The sequence below is a fragment of the Rutilus rutilus genome, assembly GCF_951802725.1.
Source record: "Rutilus rutilus genome assembly, chromosome: 3".
Classification (NCBI taxonomy): Eukaryota; Metazoa; Chordata; class Actinopteri; order Cypriniformes; family Leuciscidae; genus Rutilus; species Rutilus rutilus.
This window is the reverse complement of record NC_140211.1, coordinates 50,411,256-50,425,605: the sequence shown is the minus strand read 5'-3', so window position 1 is coordinate 50,425,605 and position 14,350 is coordinate 50,411,256. Positions and strand designations below refer to the sequence as shown.

The 14,350-nt window shown below is 35.0% G+C and overlaps 1 protein-coding gene across 2 annotated transcripts in view; it reads right to left on the bottom strand.

Annotated features, from left to right (window-relative positions):
* Window positions 1–699: 699 nt before the first annotated feature.
* The window catches only part of LOC311287125 (RAS guanyl-releasing protein 2), a 33,101-nt gene continuing 19,450 nt past the window's right edge, over window positions 700–14,350 (bottom strand). Inside the window, exons 7-17 of one of the 2 annotated variants that reach the window (XM_084403732.1) lie at window positions 14,135–14,308; window positions 12,666–12,782; window positions 12,299–12,580; window positions 10,639–10,719; window positions 10,375–10,497; window positions 9,570–9,685; window positions 7,707–7,848; window positions 6,847–6,883; window positions 1,918–2,076; window positions 1,512–1,574; window positions 700–1,379 (exon numbers count right to left, since the gene is read on the bottom strand). In XM_084403732.1, the coding sequence (XP_084259858.1) occupies window positions 1,516–1,574; window positions 1,918–2,076; window positions 6,847–6,883; window positions 7,707–7,848; window positions 9,570–9,685; window positions 10,375–10,497; window positions 10,639–10,719; window positions 12,299–12,580; window positions 12,666–12,782; window positions 14,135–14,308 (1,290 nt within the window). In that variant the 3' untranslated portion in view covers window positions 700–1,379; window positions 1,512–1,515. The remainder of the gene's footprint in view (window positions 1,380–1,511; window positions 1,575–1,917; window positions 2,077–6,846; window positions 6,884–7,706; window positions 7,849–9,569; window positions 9,686–10,374; window positions 10,498–10,638; window positions 10,720–12,298; window positions 12,581–12,665; window positions 12,783–14,134; window positions 14,309–14,350) is intronic. The other variant, XM_084403733.1, reaches the window with a different exon arrangement.

Here is a 14,350-nt window from a genome sequence, read left to right as displayed (position 1 = left end):
TATTTGAAAAGAACATATTAGTTAATATGCATACAATACATAAGTTACATGCCTAATGTCACATCACATAAGAATCAGATTTCCCAGACTAATATTGACATTTTCTCAGATCATTGCAAGAATTTTGGAAATCTCGTCTTAACAGCAACTGCTAGAGAGAGAGAACAAGGATATTCTCAAATGTGAGATACTGACCTATAGTGTTGTGAAACAGACTATGCTTTTGGCATCTTCCAGCAACAGAGCCACATCTTTTTTTTTTTTTTTTTAAGGGGTGTTTTAACACAAGAACTACTTAAAATCGAAATATAATTAAATTAAAAATATATAGATTTTTATTTCATCAGATCGAACAGCAAAAATACCTTAATGTATTTCCTCATTAAGATCTTTAACCATTCAGCATGCCATGTTACATCCAAATGATCATAAGTGATTACGTTTAACCCTTTGGATGAATGCTCAGATATGCAGAGGGAAAAGGCTCTTAACATGTGACCCAAAGATTTTATCTTTTTTACCAGCATATTCCTTCCCCAGATGAAGAAAAAATACAATTGACACACTAAGTAAAGAAAAAACTTTTCAGGGGTGAATAGCTCACCAATAATGAATTGTTTCTGTTCAAAATCTTGTTCGTGCACGATATTTATGGTATGAAAGGAGAGCCTTTTTATATCTTTTTTTTTTTTTTTTTTTATATATTACAACTTACAACTTACACAACTTGGATGACGAAGATTTTGATGCACCAATTACAGCTGGAATATCTATAACTAACTTTTATTGCAGTTAACTCTCTCAAGATAAATTAATTGGGATCCCCCCCCATTTTAATTTAATAAATTCAAAGATTTAAAGAACATTACTGGTTGCATAATATCAACTATATTTCAGGTGCACATAACCACGCATACCAGATACTGAAATTGAAATTCAGCCAGAACTGCTTTGGTGATGTTAGAAGATCTCATTACTTCAGTGAATGTACATTTCAAAATGTACATTTCTGTAACTCAGAACATGGTAACCGAAATAACTTACTCTTCATTAAGTTGATGATAAATTTCCTCATTCTCTTTTTTTTTTTTTCAGGAGCCTGGGTAAAATATACACCATAATGATACATCCTACAAATATGCTTGAGATTTTGAGATATGTTTGAAATTACATTCAGACTTTAAAAGGAAGAGGTGACTGATCTGGTCAGCAGTTGCAGCTTCAGTCCAGCAGATAGCAGCATGTCTATGTCTCATGATGTGTCAGGCTGTGACAGTGAACACAGTCGATCCCAAAATTTGATCATTTTCCTGATCAGCTCTTTTTTCTTCAACATTGGGTGTGATCGGAAGAAATTTGCCCCACCACGAAAATCTGTACTTCAGACAGGGAACAATATTGAGTTAACAATACAATATGTGTAATGTTTTATATTCAGCATAATAGTTGTTGTCTTTTTTTCCTGAGAAATGTTTTTGTGTAGTGATTAGTCAAGCAGAATTGTGGTTTACCAGTTTAAAGGTGACAGTCAAACACACCCTGTTCAGCTGCCTCAACATCCTCTTCTGTGATGACTGAAGACCAAAGAATAAACACAAATAGACAGAGAGAGTTTCTTAAAAACCTGAAAGCTTCCGCCACGGAATAAATAAATAAAAAGTAATTGCAACTTTTTGATCTCACAATTCTGACATTTTTTCTCACAATTACAAGTTAATATCTCACAATTCTGACAGAGTTATAAACTCGGAATTGCAGGAAATAAAGGCCAAAATGCAAGATGTAAACTTGTAATGGCAAGAAAAAATGTCAGAATTGTGAGATAAAAATTCGCAATTATCTTTTTTTATTTCTAAGCTTTAAGCTTCTATATCTAAGTTCAGCAATTATGTGCAGTGTGTGTGAGAATATGTTTACCTGTGTTCTGCAGGTTTGATTGAGCATTACTGGACAGGGGAAAGCTGTAGGATCTGGACTGTAATGACGGTGGTGTTTCATGACTGATGCTCTTCGTTCTTTTACGGCATTCAATTGTCAGACGTCCATGACATGCTTTATGACAGTTCACCCCACAAACTGAGAGAGAGAGAGAGAGAGAGAGAGAGAGAGAGAGAGAGAGAGAGAGAGAGAGAGAGAGAGAGAGAGAGAGAGAGAGAGAGATTAGTCTTCGGGTTGGTGGACAAAGGTGAAAAGAAAAACCCTTGTGAAAATGAAGTGTGCATAATTGCATTGAATGTTCACTTAGGCTATAGTGTTTTTCAAATCTTAAAAGTATAATAATAATAAATAAAAAAAACTACTAGCAGATAATATAATATTAATGAAATCTGACTCTAAAGTACATTTCAAATCATTGTTTTAATAATGTTTGGTAACACTTTATCTTTCAGTGTCCTTGTTACACGTTACATGTAGTTACTATAGTAATAACTATAAATCATGCATAATTACATGCAACTAACCCTAACCTAAACCTAACCCTAAGTACATGTAGTTAATTAATCTTACTCAGTACTAAATGTATATATATTTTTAAAAAGTGTAACCTAATATTTTGTCATATTTAAAGAAGTGCAGTTATTTTGATGTGTTGACTTACTAAAGCACATGTAAATCACTTATTATAATTCAACTACCAATAACTGTAGTGTGTTATTTGATATTAACAGGCTTGGGAGGGTTACTTTAAAAATGTATTCCGTTACAGTTACAAATTACTTCATAAAAAAAGTATTCAGTAACATAATCCAAGTACTATAATATGAAAGTAATGTAACTGATTACTTTTGGATTACTTCAAGGTCACGTATATAAATAAAGTCAAGCAAGAAGAAATATTATAAAAAAAAAACTTTAAAAAAAACTTTTATTTATTAAGAATTTGGTCCAGTGCACAATATTTGCAAAATATACACACAGGCCTGAATATATATTTATGTAAAGGGATATACAGACATCTAGTGGCTAATGTATGGTATTACTTTTTGTTTTGTTTTATTTTTAACTAATTTTTAACAAAAAAATTAAAACACAACATTTAACATTTTTACACAATCTACATATTAGTTTATTTTAAAATAGGCCTACATGTTGACTAAAGCCGTGATCTTTCTTAATTTGCCTGACTGAACTTGGGGCGTTGGCAGTGGGAGTTCCCCTACGACGTTACCTATAATGAACTTCCCATTACGTGAGAAAAGATTAAGAAAGGACATTTTGGGTACTAAAAAAGCGACTCTCCTAATTTCTACAAAATAGCAGCGGAATTTCCATGAATTAAAAGCGATTTTACCCGCAGGCAGCATCGTTTCTACTAGCACCAGTGATTCAATCTGCGTCTGAGGAGATTGTAGAAAGCTGTTATTTGCACATGCACCAGTGAGTCATTACTGGCAACAGAACCAGGAACTACTGTATAATCAAGCAGCGCTTAATATAGTGTTATTATGCCAAAATACTTATTTATTTAGTTTTAAATGAAACCATTGTAATCCTGAAAGTATTCCCCCTTTTTTCAAAATGTAACTATAATCTGATTACTACTTTTTTTGTCGTAACTGTAACGGATTACAGTTACTGGATTTTTGTATCCTGATTACATAATCGGACCTATTATGCCCGTTTTCACATGATGTAATATAAATGTCTGATGTCCTCAGAATGTGTCTGTCAAGTTTCAGCTCAAAATACCACCCTGATTTTTTAGTATAGCTTGTCAAAGTTGCCCCTTTTTGGGTGTGAGGAAAAACGCTCCGTTTGTGTGTGTGTCCCTTTAAATGCAAATGAGCTGCTGCTTCCTCCGTTCGGAAGAGGGCCGACATGTGCTTCGGATACAGGAACAACATAACAGCCGAGTTTCTCTCAGGTAAAATGTCAATAATACCCAGATAGAGAGACTCAGGAAGAGGCTGCAACTGTTAGACTGTACATGGACATGTCTGAATGGTTAGTGGATACATTTATGTAACTTAGTTGTTGTGGAGTTACGTTTATTCATCTCATTGCCTAGTTTGTACCGTCATGTTAAGCTATAAACTGTTGTAGCCTACAGGTGCTTGTGTGTGAACTGTATTAGGATGCCCACAGAGCCAGAAAATATATGTTGCATGGAGATAGAGCATGGTTTATGGTTATAATGTCAGACTGCTGCTTCCCACTCAGGGCGGGATCTAGTGCAGATCATCAGTAGTGGGCGGGGGTTCCCTACTCGAGTAGGGGGAAATTTGAAACAGCTTGTTGTGAGAGATTGATAATGATATATGGGGATTATAAATACAAGTATTGGGTGGATTTTTACCATTATAGGCTGGTTGTTTACACACACTGTGGACACACATTTGTGTTCCAACACCTTATAAAAGTGAATTTTGCATAATAGGTCCCCTTTAAATACATGACAAACACGCTTCAATAGACATGAGGTTAACCTCATTAGGTAAAAGTATATTTGAGCTTATCACAAATGCTTTCGGTGCAGTACATTCGGCAGTACACTTCAACCATATTTCAATAACAAGGGAGTCAAACACTGATAGAGGAGAGTTGATGTCTGAAGAGAGGAGGATTGTTTTTCTGCTAAAAACAATACAAGCGTGACAAAAAAAAGAGAAGAAGTACTTTCTCATTTCTTCCATATCCTTTCATTTTAACACTTGTCTCATTTCTCTCACCTAAATGTCATCACTAGCTATTTTGGCCATACTGCACAGGCCTCCCTAAATATATTTAAACACAGAACTGCTTAGACAATGGCCATACGAATCTGAGGCACAAATACTTTTTTTCTCTCTCTATTTTGGATCACTTTTTAAACTAAAAAGTGTACTAAAAGTAGTTGCCACAATACCAGAACCAATCAGAAGCATCCAGGCATAGGCAATACAGACGGCAATACAGACAGCACTATCAAACACAGCAACACATTTCACTTCTCCACAACAGTATCACATGATTGTGCCTGCTCTCTGTCCTGGCCAGCATTTCCTTGTATTAAAAATTAAATGTGACTTATTTGTGACTTCTGAACAGCTCCCTGCACTATACTTCACCACTTAACAGAAATAATACTGTTTCTCATCCAAAGTGCCGTATATCATTGGTATTTTGATAACACTTTATAGTAACTGCATGCTATTAATCATTAGTAAAGCATTAGTAAACAGTTAAATCATCATTTATAAAGCATTTATAGACATTAATAAGCAGTTTATAAATACAGCTATACATGCTTTATTCTTGATTTAAAAGCATATCTATAATGTGTTTAATAATTGTATTTTCATACTTTATTAATGATCAATTTATCATTTCTAAATGAAGTATAGCATTGTTTACAAACCAGTTATTTAGGAGTTGTCAGTGGTTCATAAGATCACTTAGAAAGTGTAAGTAAATGATTAATAAACTATTTAAATGTACATTCATACATCTTATGATTCAGAAATATAGTAATAGTTAATTGGTGTGTTAATAAATGCTTTCTTAACATGTATTTCTACTGTAATTCGGGGTTAATTCAAGTAGTTATAAAGCATTTAGTAGTGGTCAGTTAACTATTTTTGTGAGCTCATCTAAAGTGAGGACTATTCATGCCTTGTAAAGCATTTACAAAGGAGATTTAAAGGCTCAGTTAAATATTTCTATGTTCTGTATCACTGTGTTGTGTTTGTTTCCTTTTTCTGTTTAGAAGATAAATGAGCTATTAAATCTCCTTTGTAAATGCTTTACAAGGCATAAATAGTCCTCACTTTAGATAAGCTCACAAAAACTGACCACTACTAAAATCTTTCTAACTACCTGAATTTATTACATTTACTTACACTTTCTAAGTGATCTTATGAATCACTGACATCTCCCAAATAACTGGTTTGTAAATAATGCTATACTTCATTTAGAAATGATAAATTGATCATTAATAAAGTACGAAAATACAATTATTAAACGCATTATAGATATGCTTATGAATCAAGAATAAAGCATTTAAAGCTGTATCTATAAACTGCTTATTAATGTCTATTAATGTGTTATAAATTATGAATTAACTGTTTACTAATGCTTAACTAATGATTAATAGCGTGCAGTTATCATAAAGTGTTACTGATATTTTTAAATCATAGTTTAATTTTGAATCTGGCCCTGCTTCACGGGGGGCAGAGAATGGGGACAGGGAGTTTTTAAGCTTGAAAATATGCAAAAGCAGCATTAACGTAGCATAAAAGCAGTTCATATGACTTTGTGCTATAATCATAAGTCGTGAAATAGCATTGTGTGAGGAATAAACTGAAATGTTGGTCATAATTCATTAAAAACCTTGACAACCACCCTATAGCTACCCTCATGTTCATTAGAGTTCATTACAGAAGTTGCAGTCTCCGTTTAGTCTTTTGAGTCAGATATTTTCAATGAATCATCCACTGAATCGTTTTTTGAATTCGACTCACTGACTGAGTTGAGTTAACAGCTTAAATGTAAGTCTGTTTCTCATCCAAAGCTATCATATGACTTCAAAAGTAATATGGGCTGCTTTAATGATAAATCTATAGTGCTTTTGCATCCTTTACAAAGCTCGAAAGCTCCAGTCCCGTTATGGACTCTATGCCTGATCGCTTGCGCATTTAGACTCACCGGCCACCGCAACTTTCAATGCAGCGAGGCGTATGGAAATCATGAGAAATTACAAAATTAAATCTTGGGGAAGTGTTACATGAAATTGAAAAGAGCAACTATCTATATTTATATATTCTTCAAATCTCTGTCCTATTGACCTTTTCTGAATGGGTGAATTGGTAAAGGGATTGGTAATTTTTTCAGACATACCAAACATGCACACATACAGTTCTCTCTTACCTTTGCATTTGTATCCTTGTTTATAAAAGCCCCATATCTTAAAAAGAGGGATATACATATTAAAGTTATTTTTGAAGAAAGAGAGAGCTGCAGAAAGGATGTTGAAAATAGTACAGAAAAGAGAAGAGGGAGGATCAAGAGAGAATGAGAATCACAGCAGGAAAACAATAGATGAAAGGGAAAGCCCAAACATCACAAACACACAACATCAGAGGACACACACACAGGTAGATATGAAAGTACCACATACACACAATGGAAGGGACTGGGGTACAGCATTCAATACACAGCTACACACCACACCATGTTATAAATAAACCAACAGATCAAAGCTAAATGTGCTCAGATAGAGCTCATTTCTAAAACTGTCCATCTTAGAAAAGGAACTGTGCAATAATTAAAGTGCCCCTATTATGCTATTGTATAGGTTCCTAATTTTGTTTCGGAGGTCTTCTACAATAGGTGTACATGCATCCAAGGTCGAAAAACCATTGATTTTCTCATATACATTGCAGCATCACCTCTTTTCTCATAGTGTCTGAAATGGTTTGATCAAGGATCCAGTCTCTATAAACCCCTCCTTTTTGAGAACCTCCTCTGCTCTCAAACCTACGTAGGTTTGAGCAGGTAGTAAGACTGGAATTACTGATGGCTCATTTCAGTTTAGAATCGGTTCTTTCTTTTGGGAGACAATAACTCCATTTATCTGTACTTGATCTTTGAAACACTGCAGACCTTTTACATTCACAAACAGCTATATTAAACACTACATGAAAGGTAATATCCAAAAAAGCATAATAAGGGCACTCAAAAAAACATGAATCTATTTCTATATGATTGCATGAGCATCTGATACTTACAAAGCCGGTGCAGTGTTCGCAGAAGGTGGGTTTCACGTATGTAGTCTCCATAAAGGTGTGTATGAAGCCCATCTTACAATTGAGCAAGGAACTGGCCTTCATAAAATAATCTATCATCTCCTCCCTGCTGATCTTTCCATCCCTAATAGATGGAGACAAACAGATCATGAAATGAGAGAAAAAAACATACACTCTGAAACAGTCCATAAGGTCCAAACAGTTTGGGAATATTTTCCTCATAAAGGCCCTTGCACACTGAGTCCGAAATTCGTGTCGGAAATTTTCGCACGTTAAAAAATAAATACGACCTCACGTTATGTCAGCGCACTGCCTCCGAAACTTTCGTCCGTCATAAAAAAATTAGGATCAGGTTAGATTTTCTGCGGTTTTTCGCATCCGTAGCAAGCATTTTAATGGTGTTTTGACAATTCAGAGCCACCGAATCACGAATACGAAAAAACGCATACGAAAATTTCGGACTCTTAACAGATCAACTTCCATGGAAAGGGTGCTTTGTGAACATCACAAGAGAAGAGGCCCAATAACTCATGCCACCGCTTTAGATTTATAACTGTATAATAATAATGTCTTAACTGTTACTGCTGTTAGTAGTCGGATATATGCCATAAATATGCCAACATTTCCGGAACCTTCCTACAGTTTAACCAGAATTTTGGAAATGACTGAAATTGAATAATTCTACCATAGAATAGTTAGATATGGCAAAATTGTTCCACCCACTATTTGATATTTTGCTGCTGCTCTGCTGCACTTCATTATGCACTGTTCTGATTGTTGTTGGGATGACAACATGATTTAAAAGTTACATTTTTAGGCTGGTCTGCCTCAGTGTTCTAAGGGGCCGTTCACACAGAACACGGTTTTCCATTCCACTGCGCTACTGTTCCATTGTTTTCGCATTTGCATCTCGTGTCTTTTGCAGCATCTCGCACATGACATTCTAAAAACGCGGTGCTCAAGTTAAAAGAAGTTTAACCTTGCACTTTTTTTCCGTTATACTTACCTGGTTTTAATGTGAACTGGCCCTAACAGCGCTTGTTAATAGTGTAGATTACTAATCAAATCTAAGAAGGCGGATATTAACATCCACAGAAGGCAAACATAAATTCCAGCATAATACTTCAGTTTTAATGGTGCAAGAGAATGAGGTAAGATGTAAGAAAAACATTTAATATTTGAAAATTGTTTTACAAAAATTATGTAAAAAGACCAGCAGTAACAATAGCTATGGCCTACGTTCAATTCAAAACTGCGAAACTTTACCAAAAAAAAGTTGAGTAGCACTAGGTAGGTATAATGATGCAAGCTACTCAACTTTTGAGTCAAATTTTGATTAATGTAACTCATAACTGAATATGACTGATCAAGAAGCTGTTTTCGGAATATTAGGCATAAGATAAGAGTGAATGTGTGAATATTTTCAAATATATATTTTTCTGCTTTATTATATTATACAATAAATTATTCTACCTTGTCCTTTATTCCCCCAAACCCCTTTAAAGTATTTCATTATTTAAATAACAAAAACAAACAAAAATAGTTTGGTCCCTGCTCTAATGTTCAAGACATGGTTACAGCCTTGGATTCTGGATATGCCTTCATAATGAAGTTAGTGAGTTCCCCCTTCAACAAGTCTTAACTGTCTTCAAGAAAACCTTTCTCTCTGTGGTTTTCATTCTGACATCAGGTCCATATTCATACTAATTTCTCTATTAAACCAAGCTATTAAATCGATCTGCTGAGCCTTCTGAATTTTGTTCAAGCTGTGAATCATAATTTGTGAATACATTTATATTATGGCGTGCAAAAGACAGTGCTCTTGTTTGGCATTGATACACTCACTGATTTTTATCGAGTTCTCCAAACTTGCTGAGATATGGAAAGTTATTCCTGATGCATTCAAACTCTTCACGTGAGATGAAGCCGTCACCATTTGTGTCAAAATTCTTAAACACAGACTGTGAAAAGAAAACAGGAACACAGTTTCATTAACATCTCCAATAATCCATCTTACACAATGGAGGGATTAGTAAATTAACATATTGAGCCTATTAAACTTCATAATTTATACTGTCAGAGTAAATAAATATACATAATTGGCACTGCACTAAGACCACCCAAAAATCATTACTAACGAATCATACATTGAAAGATAAAAAAACACAAAGAAGTGAATCAGTAGCAGTACCCTGAATCCAGTAGCAGTTTTGTTCAGATGAACCATTATCACTTTTAATTAGGGCTGTCAATTTAGCAATATTGCACTGTCATGTGCAATTAACTGTGATTCGTTTGACTATTTGGTTCAATCTTGTAATTATCAATTAGTATTTTTTAATTAGTTGACATCCCGTAATTGTAATTCCTATTAAATTATGCTTAATTGTCTTTAGTTGACTCTTAAAAGTATTTGCCTAGATTTTTTACCTTTTCATCATGCATTTCTTGCCCAATTTGGACAATTACTAGATATAACTGCATGGGTTAATCAAGATGTTGACTGCGTCCAGATCCAGTGCGTTTAGAGCAATAAATAAGAGGGGTGGGGCTTAGTACAGGCTCAACGGAAGTGATTTAATGTGTTGAACATACAGTAAATGTGTGTCAAAACAAATCGGAATTATAAGAATGTTCGTTTTTCTCTTACGTCCACCATCTTCTCGATATGTTTGCTGATAATAACAGGGTTAGCTTTAGGCTTCACCGATGCTGCCCATTCATCAATCATTGAAAGTTGTTTAGGAGCTGGACTGGAGGAAGTTGTTGAGTTCTGATCCAGCAAGAAAAAAAACAAAGTTACATTTAATTTATGAGATTAAATCTAATCTTGTGAGTTTACTTATTTTACTGTAAATAATACATTTCTTCATAATGCATAAAATTAACCAAATATAAGAGGCTGGAAACTGACCGGAGGTTTTGCAGCTCTGGGTTCTCTCTGTAATGAGAGCTGATAAATCTCCTCTTCTGTGTGGTACTGATCCAGTGACACCTACACATAAAACACAACCAAAATCTGTCTCAGGATTCAATGAGCTACAAATGATTAATATAACTTTTGAGGAAGATTAGACATAAATGATTTCTTGAATTTCTCAGAAAGTATTTCTGAACCTAGATTGCTGTCTACTAAATGTCTCTGCTCTGTTCTGTTCTGCATTTGTGTGTGATTGTGTGTTTATCAGAAAACAGTCAAATGGACTAAAATTAAATCAAAGTTTAAAGACTCATCAAACACTTCCATACTGTATGCATGTTTTCTCTCTCCAGAAATGGTTGAATGGATTTGATTAGACATGAATTCTCATGGTACATTCACCACATGCAGCAATTATTGTAATTATTTAGAAGATTCTATTTAGAGCTGTTCACATTCTGGGGACTTAAAAAAAAAGGTTTCTATGGCAACACTCAAAAAATCTTGGCAAACTGCAAAAAAGTGAAACAAATGCTTTGGAAATGCTTTCCGTGTTGCGTATGGATGGACGGGTGGTATAGATTTTGGAATATGCAATTTGTTCATGCTTGGCATCAGTTGTTTTTTAATATTGCACAGGAATTTAAGAACAATTTGGGAATTTTGTATACAAAACATCCTGTAGAATATGTCTTTCTGTTTTATTTCTGTGCTGAATGTGAGCTGTAAACGATCAGAGCCAAAGATGACCAGAAATTTGTACAAAAAAACTATGAAACTGTGTCAAGAGTTGTAACTCAGTTACACATTGAGCTATGCTGCTCATGCAGCTGATAAAAGTTCAGGTCGCTCCAGCGATGACATATTTTTATTGGTTAACTCGTTTCCTGCTTTTGGAATTTTAGAACTTCCGGTTCCATTGTCCTGAAGTCAAGGGTTTTTTTGTATGGATTTTTGGTTAAATACCTGAAATAAGGTCTGTGCTTAACACAAGCTCAAGATATTTTCATGTTTTATTCTACGACATAACATACACCAGTAATAACCACTTGTGATTTTTAGAAACTTTTACTTGTCTTGAAAAAGGTGGTTGCTAACAAGTGTCTAAATGGGACTACAGTGGTTGTTGCTGACATTAAATGTCATCACACCGAACAGGTAAACTCATCTATTCTCTAGTCCACTGTTACGTTGTGTCACGCTCTTGAAAATTATAATAACTTGATCTTTCAGGGAAATTTTTTTTAAATGAAGACTGAAAGAGTTGTCGGAAGCTTAATGGTGGTGATATATAGCCTACATTTAGCTTTTTCCTTTAGCAGGCAATTGCATTTAGATTGTGATAATTCGTGAAGATTGTCATGATGAACAAGATGTGTAAGTATAATAAACTTTTGTTGGTCACAGCTTATTTTCTGTAATAATTCAAAAGAAAAATCTATTGGGTTTTTGTCAAGGGAACCTGAGTGATGCAAACTTACGGGTTGGCCTACAAAAATACGTCACCACTTCAGCACTCTATAGTGGAAATCCTATTTTCTCAAACTTGGCAATAAAATGAGTTTTTACAAATAAACTGTCAATCGGTTAGTTTTATCCTAATCACTCCATTCCTCTTGAAATCATATACACATCATAAAACACACACACTCACTGTAAGTAGATTGAGCAAGTCTGTGTTGGCCTCAATGTTCGGGGGAGTGTTCTGCACGAGGGCTAATTCCTGCAGGATCGCATAGAGTTGCTGACATTTGGCCAAGTTGACACGAGTCTTCTGTGGGTCTGTCCAGTCGGACAAAGCAACATGAACGGCTATCAAGTCCTTGAGGTTAACGGCCAGGATTGGGAAACGAAACCCAGTGCATTCAGCGAATCGGCGCCGGTATTGACTGTAGTTGCTACACGATGTCACCAGGTCCACCAAACTGTTAAAGTTCTGAGAGAGACATTCTGAAATTGAAACTGAAAGTGTTGGGTCTGATGTAAAGGTTTTGTGTCTGGTGCACAGGTGTTGTATGTACCTTATTGGTTTCATTGTTGATGTGTGCCTGTGTCTCCTTCAGCCTAGAGATGGAGCTATTATTGAGACCCCCGACCACCGCCATCAACGTGTTGAAATTCTGCAACTGAAGTAGTTTCTACAGGGTGTGAATTAGTGAAAAAGAAAGAGAGGATGAAGTTAACAAAATATTTTTTTTATATTATTAATAATAAAATAAACAACTATGCTGTTTTGAGGCTCTGAAAGCTTCCAGGTCAGCGTATATTACCAAACTCATGGAAGATTTCTAAAATATTTGTATTTATCCATTTGATTTTTATCTTATTTTCATCATTATGAACAAATACACCATAAACCGTTTGCGAACAATAAACAAAGATTTATTGTAAGACCATGCTATCCATAAATCACAAAGCTGATTAAGTATGTATGTTAAGTTAATTTTAGTATAATTATTAATGCAACTATCATTGCTTTCCACTGTAAGGTAAACTACATAAAATCTATTTTCTCCCTATAAAGTGAACTGCACGTCATTCACTATATGCAAATTTATTGATTAGTAACATAGAAATAGTGTAGAATCTGAAACATTTTTGACGAAATATTTCACACAATTTGTTTTGAACTTTTTCAAAATCTTTCCTCTTACTAACAACACAACAGATACAATAGGTGCATTCAAATTTTTGGTACTTTCTTGTCCCCCAAATATGTTCCTACTAGCCAGCTTTCAAGAGATAGATTGAGAGAAGAAAGGATTTCGAAGAGAACGACTACTAGATATGAAAAGATACTGGGCAGAACACCTTGTGGAAGAGAAAGGAAATATCAGAAAGATAAAAAGCGGTAGTCGAAGTGATATTTTGGAAGAGGAAGAGCTCAGGGCCCATAAGAAGGAAGAGAAGGGATCATCAGGAAGAACAAGAGCAGGGGGTGATGGAGCCCCTCTGTGCTTCTGAAAAATTCAAAGAGAAGAAAAGTCACATGGGACTAGCTGTCATCATACTAAAGGTCCACACCAGAAGTCTTGGGGGTTTTATTCATTATGTTCTAATTTTCGCTTATTTTTCCACACTGCAGCTGTTGTTCTTATAACTACAATAACTTGCTGTTGTTCTGTACTAGAGGTGTTAGTTCCCAGCCCTGTAGATTATAATTTCAACCAAACAAAGAATTTATAGGCCAAGCACTAACAAACCCAAATGAGCAACTGTATTCTGGAAATCAGCTCCAAAAATCACTGTCTTACAACACAAAAACAGTTACTGAAAAAAATTAATTTCACAAATAATCACAAAGAAACAGCATGTAACACACTGAATTAAACATGACATTTTGAAGTAGAAAAAATGAAATTGCATTTTTTTTGTAAAACAAAATAAATATCCAATAATCTTTGTTTTATTTACGACTTTGAAAAATCAATGCACAGTAGTTAAAGACACCTTATATAAAGTGGGACCAAGGGTAGTTAGTTCTCCTGACCTGTGCGACCTGTATGAAGTGTGCAATCACGGCAGCTCTCTGCGGTGCAGTGGGCTTGCTGAGAACCATCAGCTGAATCCACTGTGAGACGCTGTTAAAGAGTGTAATAAACCTCTCCAGAATAGGGTTATCTACTGTACAGCCATGCATCACAAAGCTGTGGTAATCCTGAAACTGAAACACACGTAAAACAAATGGTCACAGTCAGACCCCACG